General features: G+C 41.1%; 1 protein-coding gene across 1 annotated transcript; it reads right to left on the bottom strand.

The window, feature by feature from the left end:
• Nucleotides 1-3,416: 3,416 nt before the first annotated feature.
• Nucleotides 3,417-17,186, bottom strand: ndnf (neuron-derived neurotrophic factor). The gene is made up of 4 exons (XM_047375369.1): nt 16,599-17,186; nt 7,803-7,997; nt 7,295-7,419; nt 3,417-5,584 (listed from the first exon to the last, which is right to left on the bottom strand). Exons 2-4 carry the CDS (start codon nt 7,994-7,996, stop codon nt 4,188-4,190), a joined length of 1,716 nt encoding a protein of 571 aa, XP_047231325.1. The 5' UTR covers nt 7,997; nt 16,599-17,186; the 3' UTR covers nt 3,417-4,187.
• Between the last annotated feature and the right edge of the window lie 610 nt (nt 17,187-17,796).

Below are 17,796 nucleotides of genomic sequence, written 5' to 3'. Positions count from 1 at the left end.
ACGAATATTTTGATATGGTGATAAAAGGTGTAAATATAAAAGTGACCTTGCAGTTTAATACACAGCAGAACCAAGTAAAGTTCTACTGTGAAGGCAGTCATTTTTTTCATGAATTGCATGAATTATCTCAATGGTAATCAGCAGTGATGAGCAATACCCAAGGGCCACTGGTGCCTCCACCCTTCCTGGGAATGAGCTCTCGGTTAGTGTTGGTTTGGATGGAGGCCACAGATTTTTTTGCACAACCCTCCAAATCTGAGCTGAGTAGAGAAGAGAACTGGGTTGGACTTGATACTTTAGTAATTAATCTGTCTCCCACGGAAGCTAAAGTGAGAATTATTTCAATCTTGGTGCTCTCTTCATACTTCCTGTTTGTGTGCATGTTAAAAATGTATAATCTCCTGTTTGGCTTTCACAGATTAGCTGTGTCACACTGGACCAATCTGAAGCTGTTTTTTTCTGCCACAGGGGATTTGCTTAACCCTTGAGGCACCTTCATATTTTACCCTTAGGTCCCAAAATGGTACCTCTTCTAAAAGTGTAATAAAAATTGTATTTTCACTTTGTTTTCACTTTAACTGTGGTTTGTCAGGATTTTTATGAAGTGAAGTCTTTTGAAGTTATCGTCAGTAATAGTTACCTGAAATAGCAAGATGTCACGTCATTGTGAGCTCGTTGAAAAGTACATAAATATGCCCTCTGTTTTAGTGGATTTAAACAATTTAAAACAACTCAAACTGAAAATGTTTGTACCAGTGGGATATAATGCTATGTTAGTCGATGTTAACAGTCCACAATTTCATAACAGATCGTTATTATGTTTAGTGCTGTTTCATTCAGCCCAACATCCGTGTTTTTAATGTGAAGTTTTGCTGACAGCTTCCAGCTGTATCAATCCACCAGCTCAGCGGATCGTGAGTCCGCCAGGGTCATTTTCAAACAACTGCGAGACCTGGAAATAACAAAATAGCAAAATCTAAATGTTTTCCCCATTCTTGGAGGAACTACAGCAGAGGCACAGCTGATCTGCCTCATTAACAAACATCCTTAAGGTTCAGTCAAGGTAACTTCACATAGCAACACAGAATTTGTGTCGAAGTTAGACTATTAATATCTGCTGCTAACATGACACTATGTCACTCTGACAACAATATTTTCAGTTTGAGTTGTTTTAAACTCTGGTCTAATTTAAATTACTCCACTTGAAAACACAAATCTAACACTTCTCATAATTACAGACTGGTTCACTATCTTTGTCAAGCACTCTGAAAATTGATCCTGATGCTAAAGTTTCCTCATTGATGTGTGACACCAGGAAGTCTGTTCATATGTTTATTGCAAAAAGGTACAAACCCTTTAATTAGGACACCACGGCTGTTTATCCATACACTAAGGTAACCTTTTTTTAAGATGTATTTTAAAAAAAACTTCGAAGTAAATAGAATGACAATCAAGGATCATTATTATGTAACCATTCTACAGACTTGTGCTAAAAACTCCCCTGCTTTTCTTTATGAGAATTAAAAAGTAAGCATCAAATTTTAAGTCTCTCATTTGCAACTCTAATTCAGTTGAACACATTTAAACTGAGACCTAGAGAGAGAGAGAGAGAGGAAGGTCAGACCCACATTAGTGCACATGTCTACACGTACATGGCAGTTTACAATGGATGGAAAAGCCCTTTCTGTCTGATGTGGCCAAGAAAAGCAGCTGTTTTTCAAAAATTGCCTTGTTACATCTTGACTCTGATTTTGGGTAGCTGCTCTCCAATTTACCAGCACGGTTCGCTGTCAGTCATAGAGCTCCTGCTTACAGGAAATGCACGGAGGCCCCACCTGGCTTCCATTAACCTGTCGTTGCCCTGAAATAATGCGGAGGGGCTTCCAGGGAGCTGTGGGAGTCACGGGTATCCCACTAATAAAGCTCGCCAGTTCTGCTCAAATACTTTCCTGTATGTGTGAAGGATATCAGCTGTGAAGCTTTTAAAAATGTCCTGCTTCTAGTTCAGCTCAAGAGGAGTTAGGAAACACTTTTCCAACATGCTGCTGAAGATCCACTTACAAGCACTCATGCACAAATGCTCCAACAGAAAACTTCCATATGAGAGCATTGGCTGCAGTACTCCCTGTGTTCATCCTGTCTGCGGTAATGAGAGCAGGGCTTTGATGCATGGATTTTATGTATACAATATGTGTGTAAATGGATTTGGACAAGGATTGGAGACAGAGATCTAGGGCCATGCCATAGCTATAAGGGGAGTAATCACTGCAGAGCACGAAACTAGCCAACTGATTTTTGAAACAAGTGTAAGATATGTTTAACTTCCAGCTTGTCTATCGTTCTTAGCACTGTGTATAAGTTCATTAATTGTTCTATAAACCGATGAATCAACATCAGGTGCTTTAATGTGTATTTTAGTTACAATAAAAGTCATGTTTTAAAGGTTATTAAAGTATGCTTTGATGTATAAATGGGGATATTTTTGTAATTTTCTGTTGGATTGAGCCTCTGTCAAAGTAAATCATGAATGGTCTTAATTGATATTGGCATGTCGGACTTAAAAAAATCGTAAATCATCTGAAAAGTCTGGAGTGGTGCTTCTCTGGATAAAATCACCTAACTCAGAAGTCTCAATGGTTTTGTGAAGAATAAGGTCAGTAAATCATGGCAGATTTCTTTGGAAACATTCATCTAATATAAATGGTTTAAAGATTTATAAAATACTGTTTTGCATTAACCACTATCACTATAAGTCCACATTTTTCTTGGCTACCCTCTGCTGGGTTGATAACTTAAAAACTTATCTCTGTTTCATCAAAGTCACACTGCTAGCAGTTGTTTTTTTGTCGCTATGTAAGACATTCCAGATCTCTGAAGTTATTTTTTTCCACATATTTTCTTGTCTTCCGATCATGGCACTGAAACTTTGTAACATTTTACCGATCCCTGTTTGCAGCTTGGCGTTACAACTTTACATTCAATCACAGGGAAGATGACTGTGGATATTATTAATAAACTTGGTTTTAATTCTACAAAAATCTAGTTTGCCTTTTAAACAGTGGGAACCAGTGAACGTTTGTGCACTTCTTTATTCATGTACACATTTTGTATTGTTTTCTATCCTGTACACAGACCTCAAATGTACCATAGATTTCATTTTTAATCAAATTACGAGTAGAAAATCTTTTTCTGGTGAAAATGCAAGTCCTGCTTCTTCAACCGAATTTTTCAGCACTTATTTAACATATGTTGATCTATTTTCACATCTAAAAATTTGAGGGTCGAGTTATCATTTAGAAAAGTCCACAATGCTATTTCAGGTCCCAGGAAAAAAACAGAAAGCCCAATCTGCTCGATCATCACAGAGCTGAGAATGTGATGTTAACTGCTTGGTAAAAAGAACTTGACACCCAGGGTGACACAGGGATTATTTGTTCTATATTTAGGCTTTATGTACATGAATATTGGCAGGACATCTCTGTACATGTGACACACACACGCACACACACACACACACACACACACACACATACACAGCGATACAGTGATAATAACACAGATCTCCAGCACAGAACAGAATACATTTACAAGATGGGTTCTAGACGAAACACTGCCTGGGATACATAAAGGAATGTCTTCAACTACAGCTTCCACATAAAACCGGAAATTATCTGGAACAGTTATCACTGTCAACAATAAAAAGAGACGATCAAAATATTGACACAAAGTATAAAATAACTTAAATTTCTCCTAAAACACGAAATGAGTATGCAATGAGAGATCTATACAAAGCTGAAAGCCGCTGGATCTCCTGCAGTCACCGTGATTTTCACTGAAGGATGTGACGGGCGAAAGCAAACATCATGCAGCAACAAAGAAACCTACAGGAGGAAATGTGATTTTCTCTGAAGTTCTGCGTCCTCGCAGGCAACATGATGTCAAGACAAGACTGGTAGGAAAAGCACATCGCTTCGGGCCTCTCGGACGTTCTGAGACAAAATGTAAACATAAATATACAGGTTGATATCCCTCTCTTTCTCTTCAAACAGTTCAGTCTCTACCACAGGCCCATCAGCTGCATGAGTAGTCAGTCTGTGTACACGTCTTAGTAGAATATCACTTAGTGTTAAATAAACTTATTTAATATATATATATTTATATAATAGATTTATTCTTTGCAGAGTCATTTAGCAGTATTTCCTTGTTTTCACCAGTTTGCTCTGGTATCTTACTGAGTGACCACTGTGTCCCACCACATAAACGTCCAGCAGGTAGGTCTTTCCTGGCTCCAGACCTGTGATGGTCTCTGTAGTTACAGCTTTCTGCAGGTTCGGGCTGTGGAAGTACTTGCACAGGACCTTTTCGGACTTCCTGCGGGTCTCCGGCCCGGCACACTGATTTTGTTCCCTGCGCCGCTGCTCTTCACCGTAGTTGTCAGCCACCTCTTTCCGGTAAATGCAGTATTTGTTGCGGTCCTGCGTGCCCAGCCAGGCCACAGTGACAGAGGAGCAGGTGCGCAGCTTGTCAAAGGCCTTGATGCGGGTGTCCTCCGGTAAAGAAGGGAAAGGTTGCTTGCTGCTGGGCCGTGTGGTGGTGAGCACCTTTAAAGTGGATGCACCTTTCCGGCTTCCTCGCAGTCGGATCTGATACTTGGCTTTCGGTTTTCCGCGCAGCTGGAACTGCCGCACCCCTTCCACATTCTGGGATAGCAACAGCTTGCCATCTCGCCTCACCTGAACTTGAACCGCATCCAAACACGAGTGCACAAAAAGCGTGACCCTCTGGTGTGAAGACACCGGAGCAAAGCGCAAAAACTTTGTGCCCTTCCTCTTGATGAAAACGTCCGACACTTTGCCATCCTTCAGCTCCAGTGTCTTCTGACGGGCTTCCTCTTTAGTGCGAGCAAATGTTCCTACATACGCTGTGCTGGTGTTGGTAGCCGTGTTCACAGCAAACACATCAAAGTAGTACTGTGTGTCTGGTTTAAGGTCTGACACAGTATAGATGTTTTTGTTGCCAATGCACAGCTTCTGAATGTCTGACATTTTGGGTTTGGCTAAATGTGCTCGTGAGATTTTGTTACTAGTAAGGCCTCTATCCTTGCCAAATCCATTTTCAGAGGGAACAAAACCAAAGTGCACAAAGTCAAACGGGCTGAAATCTCTGACAGGCTTTGGAGCCAACATGAAAGCATCCTCCGCACTGATTTTGGCCTCGGCGGCACACATGCTTTTGAAATTGTGCTCCTTATTGATTACTACACAGTACTGAACAGGTTGGCCCATCAGAAAGCCAGTCGGCGTCGGCTTCCAGGCTAGCGTGACAGTGGTGCGACCCAGCCCGGTCACATCGACACGGGGGTCATAGGGCAGCTCCGGATAGGGCTGGTCAGACTCTGGAGTTGTGGTGGTGTACACCTTGAAGTTGCTGTCTTTCTCAGTGGACAGCAACTCCAGCTGGTAGAGACCAGAGGGCGTGCTGGTTGTCACATAGGACTCCACATCATTTCCCTTGTAGGTAAAGAGCTCTGTGCCTTCGTCTACTGTCACCTGCTGTTTCTGCTGGTCCAGGGGTTCAGGCTCTCCTGAAAAGAAAAGCAAACACACAACATGAGCTCCTTGCTTGATGTATCTCCGTTAGTTCATCATAAAAAATCACTAAAAGTGTAGAATATTATTCCTGCTTGACGTAAAAACATCCACCTAAACTTAAATTTAATGCTGTTGGGTTGTAATGAAGCTTATAGATGAATAACTCGCTCACGTCACAGCTGTGTTTACATTCCAAACATCCCTAAAGATCACAGGCCAGAATTCACTTGGCCGTGCGAGGGAAGCTTTGCCACAAAGAGGCGACTTGTAACTCCTATGTGAGAGAGACAGTCTGAGCTCTTACTAAGACTTAAGCCTGAAACCATAATATTATGTTTGTTAACCACAGGGTGTGCTTGGCAGGGTGCTAAAAATTAATGCTCAAGATCTACTCCCCCCGGAGACACCAAGCAAAGAGGGTTCTAAAGACCAAAGAGTCAAGACGTTCACAGGTTTAACTCTTTTTAAGGACAGATTTACATAACTGACACTTAATGTAATGAACTTTGGCAGCAGACAGTTATCAATATGAAGGTATACAAAAGTACACCTTTATTTCCACATTTTGTTACTTTACAGACAATAGATTTGAGATTTTTTTTTCAAAGACTTGCACACCTTACCCCATAAAGACAAGCCAAAACTAGTGTTTTCAAACATGTGCAAATGTTCTTTAATTGCCAACACCTTGGTAATCCTGTGTTCTATTTGTATTCCTACTCATGGTTTAATATTTTTCTTAAAGCCCCTTTGGCAGCAAATTAAAGCCTCAAGTTGTCTCGGGCACTGGTCCCCAACCCTGGTCCTCAGGACCCACTTTCCTGCATTGTTTAGATGTGTCCCTGGTCTACCAAACTGATTCAAATGTTTGAATCATCTCATCAGTATGCTATAGTACTGCAGAAGCCTGTTAATCACCCATTTATTAAAGTCAGATATGCGGCAGCAGGAAAACACCAAAAACATGCAGGACGGTGGGCTTTGAGTACCAGGTTTGGGTACCTTTCAGTGTTGGGTAATTCTCTCCAATCTTGGCACACCTCTTTAAAGGTATTCCCTCCAATTCTTCATTGCAGATCCTATTAATGTCATTTGGCTTGGATGTGTAGCCTCAGTAGACCACCAGTTTGAGCTCTCCCCATGTTCGATTGGATTTAAGTCTGGGCTCTGGCTGGGCCACTCAAACACATACATAAGTTGCTCCTAAAACCACTTCTGTGCTACAGTATCTTTGCTGTGTGCTTGGGAGCATTGTCACTTTGGACAATAAATCTTCTCGTTATTCTGAGGTCCAGAACACTCTGGAGCAGGTTCTCTTGAGGAATCTAAACAGTTGACTGTTCTTAGCCTATGCCCTGGTGCTCTGTTCTTCTGCCACAGAAATAAATCCACGCCGCACGATGCTACCATCTGCAAACTTCACAGTAAGGATTTTTGCCAAAAGGTTTAAGTAAAGGGACATAATGGCTTTGATACAGCAGGCTGACTGGAGAACAGCCATCTTTTGAAATTATAGACGTTAGTTTGGGTCAGGCCCAGGCCTCATTAGTGGTCAGACCAGACACTACGAGTGTGACTTAATTAAAACCCTCCAAAACACAAAGCCTAACATTGCCATGAAGGCTAATTATGTGTGGGGGATAGTGATATTTCCAAATAGCATGTCATTAACCTCTTCTACTGCTGTCTGATGTCAGATATACCTGATCCTTCTCCACTGGACTCCTCTGGCAGCTCCTGCAGGGTCAGTTTCCACTCCAGAGGAGCATCACAAGGTGTAACTGTCACAGACAAGGGGGTGTTGTCTTCTTCAACCACAAAGTAGTACCTGTGGAAATAATAGGCCCGAAATGAACACTGGCATTTAGGATTCATTATAGTCTGATCTTATCCAAACAATGTGAACAAGCCATCTAAGACACTGAAGAACACGGGGATAATATTGTACTGTCGACCTTGTTCACTCTCCCTTTGAGCATACTAACGTTCTCATCTATTATTTATTTTTGCATCAACCTGATAGATCGGGTTGCAGAGAAACATCTTATCTTTCTACTTATTTACAGGAAAAAAAACATCCATACATTTTAGATTTTCTTCCATGCTTAGTATGAATTAGCCACCAGTACAAGGTGGAAGTGGCTGCATTTGATGAAATGCAGTTTAGTCACCAGGATTATGTCATTCATTAAGTGTCTTCAGAGGGCTCACCGTTTTGGCGTGTCCCTGAAAAGGTAGCCACTGATCTCAGCTCCATCTGGTATGACGGAGGAGTCATGGAACAGCGACTTGTCTCTGATCTGCATCTGAAAGAGCCCTTCATCTCTTGTTGGCAGCTTCTGGGCCAACGATCTCAGGCCCAGCAGCATCAGCAGCACCAAGCTCCAACCTTTACACTGCCTCATTCTGAAATACACAAAGGTGTTTATGCAGATTTATTTAGAATAAAGACATATATCACAAATTACTTTTTCTTGTCTTGATATAAAGATAACCACCTTGTGTTTGGAAAGTGAATATGGATTTCCAGTTGAGGTTGAAACAAGGTCTATTGGGACGAAATCTCAGGATATTAAAACAACACAATATTTTTAGTAAGGTCCACTGTATTTTGGAATTTGTTGTAGTGATAAAAGAAAGTGTGTACTTTAAGCTTAACACCTTGTATTGAGACTCTTATTTTGATGTGAAGAAGGAAGTAGTTCTTGAGTTTCCCTGTTATGCTGGGAGAGTCTACTAATAAAGACACTCAAACCTAAAACTATCAAAGAAGCCTTTTACTACCTCTAAATCATTTATGTGGAGCTAAAATTGAGGACTCAGCAGAAAACTCCTGCAGGAGAAACATCAGCAGACAAGATATGAATGATTTGTTGACACTGTGAATACTGTGTTGTTAGCGGCTAACAGTTAGCCGCTAACAACAGTAACACTGGCATCTGCTTCAGAGCCTCAACGCTGAAGGGCTACTTCACAGTTTTTATGAGTCCATATCTAGTTGACATAATGGATAATTCTCTGATAAACAGATTACGCCTGTGAGATTCAAAGAAGTTAATTCCAATCAAAAAAACATTAAAAATAACCTTTTCAGTAATACATTTTACACGAGCACGTCCTTTTTCAAAAATATTGCTAAAATCATGTTTTGTTCTGTTGAACTTAATATTGTGTCTCGTCTCATGAGCTAAAATTACTGTCATTACACCCCTAATATCGGAATGTCATCAATCAACTTGCTAAATAGTCCATGTACAGTAGTTTCATCAAAGGAAAAAGACAAACCTAAGTAAATTATAAAAATGCCTAAGATGCAATAAATAGATTCTGGCCTGTTTTTGTTTTGTTTTAAAATAATTTTCCCACTTTTCGGGATACATTAAGCATGTTTATCTGTAATATGTAATGCACTGGTAGCGAAGAGTCAGGTCAAACTGACTGGTTCTTGACACCAGTTTTATTCTTAGCATTTATAGATGGGAGGTATAAGTAACTTTTTATAACCTTTCTTCAACATTCAAATGTTACTTTCTTTAGGGTCCAAACATAACTCCTTAGTAAAGTAAAATTAAAAGCTGCTAACTTTCAATGAAAATTATAATAAAACCACTTCTGAAAAAAAGTCATGCTATTCATGCTAAAAAGGAAACAAAACTACATTAAATCTTTTTCACAAGCAACCCAAAATACCGTTTTCAGAGTTGAGGCTAAGGTAACCTAAATGACGCTCATTTGACTACTGGTCGTGGTTTGATCTTTATCATACAGGCATGAAAGATATTTCAGTTTTCTATTTTTCTGCACAGTTAGCAAAAAAGTTAATGGCTGCTTTATCATAGTATCAATGTTAGCACCTATCACTTACAAAGTGTCCAAAACAGCTATTCTCTATTCAGTAGTTCTCTAATATTCTTTTCTAATATCTTGTTGCAGCTTTTTGGCATCATCTAGTTATGACATCACAATTCAGTTCCACTGAGCAAAATTCTCATGACAAGATATCTCTGTTTGTTAATAAGAATCACAAATCACAGTGAGAATCACAGAATAAAGGGGCGCTAACGAGTACCCCAGGCCTCTGAAAGAAAGAATGGATTATACTTTAAGTGGGAATGTGAGAGAGGAAAAAGACATCCCTTAGTGCCCCTGGGAACCACACTGCAGCATTTCACAAAACCCTCAACATAAAATCCTCCAGTCCATGTCGTTTAAGTTTTATTGGCCCAAATATAAAAATGTTGGTGGCGCAGTCCGCAGTTGGACCTGAGTTCAGGGCGAGGTGCAGCTGACCGTGGCCCAGAGCCTCTCACGTATCCCCTGTCCATTGATTTTGCCCTATTGATTGCAGCTGATGGGAATGCCAAATCCCTGGTGATTTAATCAGTGTAATGATGGCAGATTAGCCAGATACTTTACTGCCATTTACTGCAAGTGAGATGGTGTCCTTTTAATGACCCCTTTCCCTCTCCCTTTCTTGGCTACTCCGGCCCTTGTCTGTCTCTTACTGTTCTCAGTTTTTTTTGTTTTTTTTATCAAGCCAATAATCTCTTTAACACTTGTGCACACACATCTTTCCCTTTCAGTTCTTTGCTACTTCCCTTTTTTTACTGTCACCCTAAACTGGGACAGATAAGAAAAACCTGAGGATTTAAAGCGGTGAGGATGGACCTCCAGTGAAAAAGCATGTTCGTTTCTTCATTATGATCTTGTTCTAAAAATGCAAGCAAGGAAAAAAAAAAATCCCTCGACAGCTCCTGTCCATGTCTCTGTCTTTGCTGTTTTCTAAGCGGAGCTTGTTGTACCGCCAGACATCAGAGAGCAAAAGAAAAACCACCTAAGTGGTACTTTGAGGTTTGACTCACACAGAGAGTGGAGATCCTTATCGCCTCAGCTTGTCTCATTCTGCCTAAAAAAAAATAACCATGTCAGTTAGAACAAAGACATGTCTATTAATACTCAAGACAGCATGGAGGTGGTATGTACATAGCTGCTCTGAGCTGCCCATCATTCCAACATCCCTAAACACCAAACAGACACAGTGATGACCCCTTCTCTTGAGCCAGCTATGGCCAATACACTGATGTCACTCGGCTCATGTTCCAAGTATTTTATCACCCCTGTCATTAGCACATTTGATAGTTGTCTTCAGAGTGCTCCTCGTGTGTGACACCTCTCCCACAGACACTGAGCACTCGCTCCTTCATCGCAGTATGCTTTATATTGCAGAGAGATGACATATGAATGTTAGAGCAGCTGTGTCGGGTCACTGCCGTCGCATGGACTGTCGCAGTCTCAACGCTGTCCCTCCACCGTAGACGCTTTTGCATGCAGACTTGCACCACTCTTGTGTTGTACAGCTAACCTACCAAAACATCACAAACAACAAGCATCTGGAAGAAATAAATGTTTAATTAGAACACAGAAGAATGAGTCCGTCTTGAAGACCAAATAATTTTAAGACAAACTAACCCGCAATCGTGTTAACTTTGTTTCCCTGCTGCTTTTGGTCTGCTTATTTATATATTTATAGCTTTTGTTTTGTTTTTTGTGGGAATCAACCGGAATACAGGATGGAAAAACATCTTGGATGTGTATAATGGGCAAACTCTGGAACCTAGAGAGCCTGTGTAATGGGATTATAGGACAAATGCAGCACTTCAGTCATCATTTTTCTTTCCCATGACTGTCTTTTGAACATCTACAGTAAAAGAAAAAAAAAGCTAAACAATGAGCTCCGCATCCCTTCTGAGGATGACACCCCCAGAAAAGAATTTAGAAGCTTTGACCTGCTCTGATTTGGGGTCATTACGAACCAAATCATGTGCAAAGCCAGAGCATACATTTACACTTTGGATTTACATTCACCAAATGGATACAGTGTTTTCTGCAACATCAGCTTACAGCTACATTATGCATTATCAATTGAAGATTATAGGAAGTGGATATTAGCTACACACAACAAACCTAAACAATTTTAGCCACCTGACCAGTCTGTGCTTGTGTGTGAAGGTTTTGTTTCCAGTAAGGATGGACTGATTACAAGGATACAAATGTTTGCTTATGGGGCCGCACCAAATCCCTGTTTGCATTAGAGCTTGTCACATGTACATGCATTTACAGTGGGGCAAACAAATATTCAGCACAACTATATATTTCTCAGTAAATATATTTCTGATGGAGTCTGATAAATCCACACCAGACATTCAGTAAAAACACATGTAAACCACTCATACAAAGAAACCATCCCAAATTAGACCAAAAATAAAGTTAAACAGATTAAGGTGGAATGACACAGAAAACAAGTGTTGTACATCTTCACTAAAATGTATTGCATACATAGTAGATAACCAGTCAGTCAGTCATTTTCTACCGCTTATTCCATAGTGGGTCGCGGGGGAGCTGGTGCCTATCTCCAGCAGTCTATGGGCGAGAGGCGGGGTACACCCTGGACAGGTCGCCAGTCCATCGCAGGGCAACATAGTAAATAACCATCTTTTGATAATGCTGCAAGATGTCTCGGGTATGGAGATTGTGTTATTTTGACCCATTGTTCCAGACCACTGTCTTCAAATCTTGAAGGTTGAAGGGTATCTTCTATGGACTCTAATCTTCTGGGCCATCTTTATTTTTTTTTTGTCTGAAACTAACTGAGAGTTTCCTTGGCAGCATGTTTATGATCATATTCTTTGATTTTATATTCAGCAGCCTCGTAAATAGCAACAAATCCCTTTCTGGCACATGATTTCATTTATCCTTTCTTCAGTTATATGAAGTCTGCCATGATTTCGTCACCTCCAAACGTCCCTGTAAGCATGTTGTTTATGGTGTGATGTACAATGACATTTCTCCTCCAAACATAGCATGTGGAATGACATCCAAATGTACAGCAGCAAACTTTCAAAAAGCTTCATCGTGCCTTTCTTTCAGCAGTGGAGTCTTGCGCAGTAGGTGTATACATGCCACTGGAGTTGAGTGCATTACTTATTGTTTTTGTGGAGAAACAATGCCAACTCTACTAATTCGAGGGCTTTCTGAAGCTTTCTGTGAGTGGCCCTTGGCTCTTTGACAACCGATTATTCCTTTGACTTAGAATTCTCAAGAGAGCCACCTGGTTGTGGCTGGTTTATGGAAAACCTTATTCTTTCCACTTCGGAGTTATGGCCACTAAGGGGCTCATTGAAACTTTCAGAGGTTTAGATTAACACCCATAAACAACAATAAGGTTTTGAAGTTTTTCAGACCTCATTGTATGTATCCATTATGCCTCTCGTGCTAGACCTTGGTGTTGACAATCCTTTTTATAGGTCATCCAGTAGGACTAAACCAAATTATGTTAATTTGGATTGATTGCTTTCTATATTCTGACTCTCTATCTTCTTTGCTGTCTGTATCATTCCACTTTATTTAAAAATAACTTATGTCCGTATTTCCTTTGATTTCTTTATATGTGTAGATTACTTGGGTTGTTACCAATATCCAGTGTGAATTTTACCCCAGTAGGTCCATTAAAAGATATGTCTACTGAGAAAGATGTTCACATTTTCAATACTTATTCTCCCCGCTGTATGTGCGCATGCATGTGCTCACCAATCTGCCCCTGACCTCCCCTTCCTCCCATAACTTTTTTCAACCTTCCTCTTTTTCCTTTCCTTCCAGCTCCTTGTCAATATGGATAAGCCTTCTGCCTGCTGCCACATGGAGCTCGTTAACAGAACAGGAGGGAATAAAAGCCAGTTTAATTTTTACACAAATAAAGACACATTTCAAATTCCACCCTACAAGATGGCTGGCGGGTGCCCAAACAGGACCCAAAGCCTCTGTGTGTGTTTTCTTAAAATAAGTCTGGGGGGGACCGATTTAAGGTGGCTGCTGTGCAGAGCTCGACCAGCACTGTCACTTCAGGGCCAACATGGACATTGTAGTGGAGTACGGGAGGTTGGTGGAGGAGGGGGGGTTCATGAGTCAAAAAACCAAAAACTGCACAGGACTTGGACCTGTGCAAAAGACAAGCCAAACCAAATCAGGTCTGGATCTCCTGGACAGTGAGAACAGCTCGTTAATGGCTTGGTAGAGACTGTGGTGGGGACGCGGGGCCAAGAACGGAGACTTTAATCTTGTGTTTGAGTGTGTGTGCAGTGAATCCAAACCATCAAACTGTACTGTTCCACCCTCTGTGTAAAGTCTACATCATCACTCTGGAGCTGTCACCTCGCCATCCACAACATCACTCACAGTTTGAGTTTCTGAGCCGCGTCCACATAATCAGAACCGCTAACTGGCACCACAGCGTCATGGAAAGCGGAGCTCATTTTTCTTCTAGCCCTCTCCTCCCTCTTCTCTTCTGTATAGTCCAGCCCTGGACCTTGCTTTTTGCATTGCATCCTGGAATGTCCAACTGAGCAGGGTTGGGTGGCTCTAAACACCCATTCAGATAATACTGAGGGCAGGGGGAGTCTGACTGATGTGCTAGCATTGTGACTGCAAAGGGTGATTGCAGATTACAAGACAAAATGCCCCCCTCATGGGAAAGTCATCCACCCACTGCCCATCATTGGGAGGGAATGAATGTGTCCCGCGGCCGTGATGTCTGTGCACTGGAAAGCAGATATGTGGAGCACGGAAAAAGCCTGTTCAGCTGCCGGTGCAAGCAGTCCGTCTGAGGGAGAATAATAAGGAGCTTTGCAAAGTGAGCGTGCCCTGGAGTGGTGGGGTAGGGTGGGGGGTCAGAAGCACATGTCATATAATGAATAATTTAACTAAGAAATAAAAACTTGCACACACTGACTCTGAATGTGTGACAAAAGCAAAGGAAACTGTATATATACACGAGTAGAAACCTGTCACCGCTCAGGACGCAAGCAACTGCAGGAGCAACACTGGTGGAATTCTTTCAGCCCCAGAGTTTTCATATGCAAATCAAGGTTTAGTTACGGTATGCGACGCAGACCTTCCCATTTTAGGACTGTTCTCCCCCCTCACCCAACCACCACCTTTTTTTCCCTTCTTCATGATTCATTCTTCAGAGAAAGCTAAAGGGGAGTCAGTGTGTCTTCACCCAGCTAAATACAGTTATTCAAATCCCTGTGCACTCTTGGGTATATGTCCCTCATTAAACACCGACAGAGAGGCTCTCAAATGGACTGGATAAGACAAACAACAGCCAACACAACACACAGTGTCATAGATCTGCAGTGATTAAAAGTAGATCAATAGGTTAAAAAAAAGATATGGATATTCACTATAAAAAATTATTTTGAAGGCGGTTAAATATTAGTCATTTAAATTGCTTGCATTTTAGTAATGAATGTAATTTTAAACCACTGTAAGAATTCAATTAAATTTTAGGAACAATAACCAGTATTATTTTTAAATAAAACCCTATATAAGCATTTTGATTACAATTGAGGCTAACTGAAGATGTTGGTTCAGTCAGCCATCATTCTTATTTATGCCCAGTGCCCAGTGGCGATCAATAAGGCTAATAGGTTGATATCAGTTCTAATATGAAAACTATAAGAACTGTCATAAAACATTTGGTTGAAAAACGTTTGTGTTGGAGCAAGAATTCGAATTTGGATCCATCTTTACCAAGTTTAGCAACACCATTTTAGCTTAAGCTAAACATTCTAGAAGGTCTAACAGCTAGCAAGCTGAGCTTCTCATCTCTAAACCAGTCACTGAATATCTACGTTTCTAAGGGAAAAGGTTTAGATGCCACCATTTTTAAATAGATTTCAAAAACATTTTATGCCTTAATCACAGCCAAATCTTTGTTTTTGTTTCCTTGTAAGAACTAAGGACCAACCAACACTGAAGGAGCTTCTCAGGTGATTTTTTACAGCCAAGGAGGACCCAGCAAAGGTTTTTGTTATACAGGAGATCTTCTGTCTATCTATCTATAAAACGTGTGTGTGCACACAACTGACAGCAGCTGTGACGCTTTATCCTTAATTATCGGGTGTTACGATTGATTGAACTAAAATTGCAGGTTTCAAATGTATATCATTCTGGATTGATAATTTTTAAATAAATGTGCTCCTCGTGTTATTTATTAACTGTTGATTGTGCAGATGTTTTTCACTTTCATTTGTTTAATAGATTATAAGTTAGAAAATATGACATGTTTTGCTAAATGTTTAGTCCACATAAAATAAAATAGTTATTACTAATCAAATTTAAGTAAAAAAGCTCCTATTAATTAATTTGAATTTAACAAATTTTTATGCATGTGTACATTTTAAAAAACATGGTTGGAATTCAACTAATGTATTTAGATTTTTCGTGGCGCATTTTTTACTCAGAACTGTTATTCACTGTCTACCTAAATAAAAAGCATGCAATTTTTGCAACAAATACATTTGTTAAACTGGAACAGTTCGTTTTTCTAGTGTAGAGACGCTTTTAGCGCTGGAGTCCTCCCGGACTGGGCTCTCACAGGTGCGCAAAGGCACCCATGGGTGCCAAGGTGACACTAACATTTACGCACTAAACTTTTCTGTTTTGTTTATGGAAAAGCTTTTGCTACCAGACGTTCCGACAAGAGAGAATATCACATTAAGCGCATGGAGTTCGGAGATATCCTGCGCGTAATGATAAATCGCCTTTTATTGGGTGCTGGGTCACCCCTGGGAGCATGGGAACCCGTTCGTCGGGTGAAACACAAAGGCGAGAGGATTTTTCTAAAGTTCATCATCTCATTCGCACCGAGTGTCGCCGTGCCAAACCCAAAGATAAATTAAAACAGCTTGCGAGCAGGGGCTTTATTTGAAATGCGTTTGAAACTTATAACTTCCCGGACTTGTGAACCGCAAAAAAGTATCTCTTTTTCTCATCTCTGTGTCCTGTTGCCAGATAAAAGTCCGATTGGCTCTGGTCTAGAGAGAGAGATGCAGAAAGGAAGCAGAAGAAAAGTTTCAAAAACATGTAAAGGAAAAAAGTTTCTCGAGTATAGGCAGGGAAACATAAGCAAACCAAGCAAAAAATAAAACATCTTCACATGAGACTTACCTCTCTAAGGATGGTGCCTCTAGTTGCCAAAACTCCACTAAAATAAAAATAAAAATTACCCCGATCTCACAGAAAAATCAAAAGAGCAAGTTGTCCTGTCTGGTGTGTAGTAGTTCCTCCGGCTTTCTCGCGTCTTGTCTGGACCGATCAATCGGATTAAGAGACCGCTCTGATGCGCGTTTGCAGTTTTCTTGCGGATTTAACTGGTCTCTAGTGGGCAGGAGTGTGTGTGTGTGTGAGTGTGTGTGTGTGTGTGTGTGTGTGAGAGTGTGAGAGAGAGAGAGAGAGTGTGAGTGTGAGTGTAACTGAGTGGGTATCCCAAGAGCTGGCAGTGCGTCCCTCCCCTGCCGCGCCGCTGCTATTGAAACCTCCACTGGATTGGAGGCAAAAACTGGTGCGAACTTCTTCCTCTGCTTTCCTTTCCTCTTCCCTGCGCTCCAATACACAGAAAGTCCACTCCTTCAAGAGAGAACAGCTCGAACAGTCAGTGAGTGTTCACACTTGGATCCCAAACTTTAGGATCAAATGAAAAAAGTACAAATAATTAAATGAAAAAAATATATAATCGCCATATGGGATTAAAAACTAGATAAAGATGTAGAACACAACAATGAAATGTAGTCATTTTAAAGATCGGTGTTCGGCGGCATCCTTCCTGCTTGTTTACTCTGATGCTTCCAGGAAATGATCAGTGTAAGCGGTAGCACCCTGCCGGAGTCACGCAACCCTCGGGGCTGCAGCGAGCAGGCATGTTTTATCACGGGCCTCTGATACCTGGCTGGGTGTGCAGACACAATCATGACAGGCTGTAGTTTAAGCTCTGGTCCGTGAACAGGCAAGAACATACCGCACACCACGCCAACACAAATTCTTTCTTTTCTGATCAGCTGTGGAAATTCCCAGTGAACCATAATGTGCTGTTGTTGTTGGCTGGCCAGGGGAAGCAAACATTTATTCAAGATAAGAGTCCCGGAACTGAATCCTACTCCCCTCCCTCACACCCGAAATTATGGTCATGACGGGAGTCCGGCTGTGAGGAGTTGAGATCTAGATTTAGAGGATGCGGCCGTTTCCTGCAGAGTTGCATGCATAGTTGGTTGCAGGCTGCAGATTGCGAATTCCGCTTCCTGTAGGATCACTGCAAGCGTCTCCATCCATACTGGTTTCACCTGGCTAATCAGATTCCACTCCAACTGTG

The sequence above is a fragment of the Girardinichthys multiradiatus genome, chromosome 9, assembly GCF_021462225.1.
Source record: "Girardinichthys multiradiatus isolate DD_20200921_A chromosome 9, DD_fGirMul_XY1, whole genome shotgun sequence".
NCBI lineage: Eukaryota > Metazoa > Chordata > Actinopteri > Cyprinodontiformes > Goodeidae > Girardinichthys > Girardinichthys multiradiatus.
This window is presented reverse-complemented; position numbering and strand designations above follow the sequence as displayed.

Excerpts from the sequence above, each read along its gene's own strand:
- ndnf (XM_047375369.1), bottom strand. The coding sequence starts at position 7,996 with ATGAGGCAGTGTAAAGGTTGGAGCTTGGTGCTGCTGATGCTGCTGGGC. Across the intron at positions 7,420-7,802 it reads TTCAGGGACACGCCAAAACG|GTACTACTTTGTGGTTGAAG; the intron begins GTGAGCCCTCTG and ends TTATTTCCACAG. Across the intron at positions 5,585-7,294 it reads GTCCAGTGGAGAAGGATCAG|GAGAGCCTGAACCCCTGGAC; the intron begins GTATATCTGACA and ends TTTTCTTTTCAG.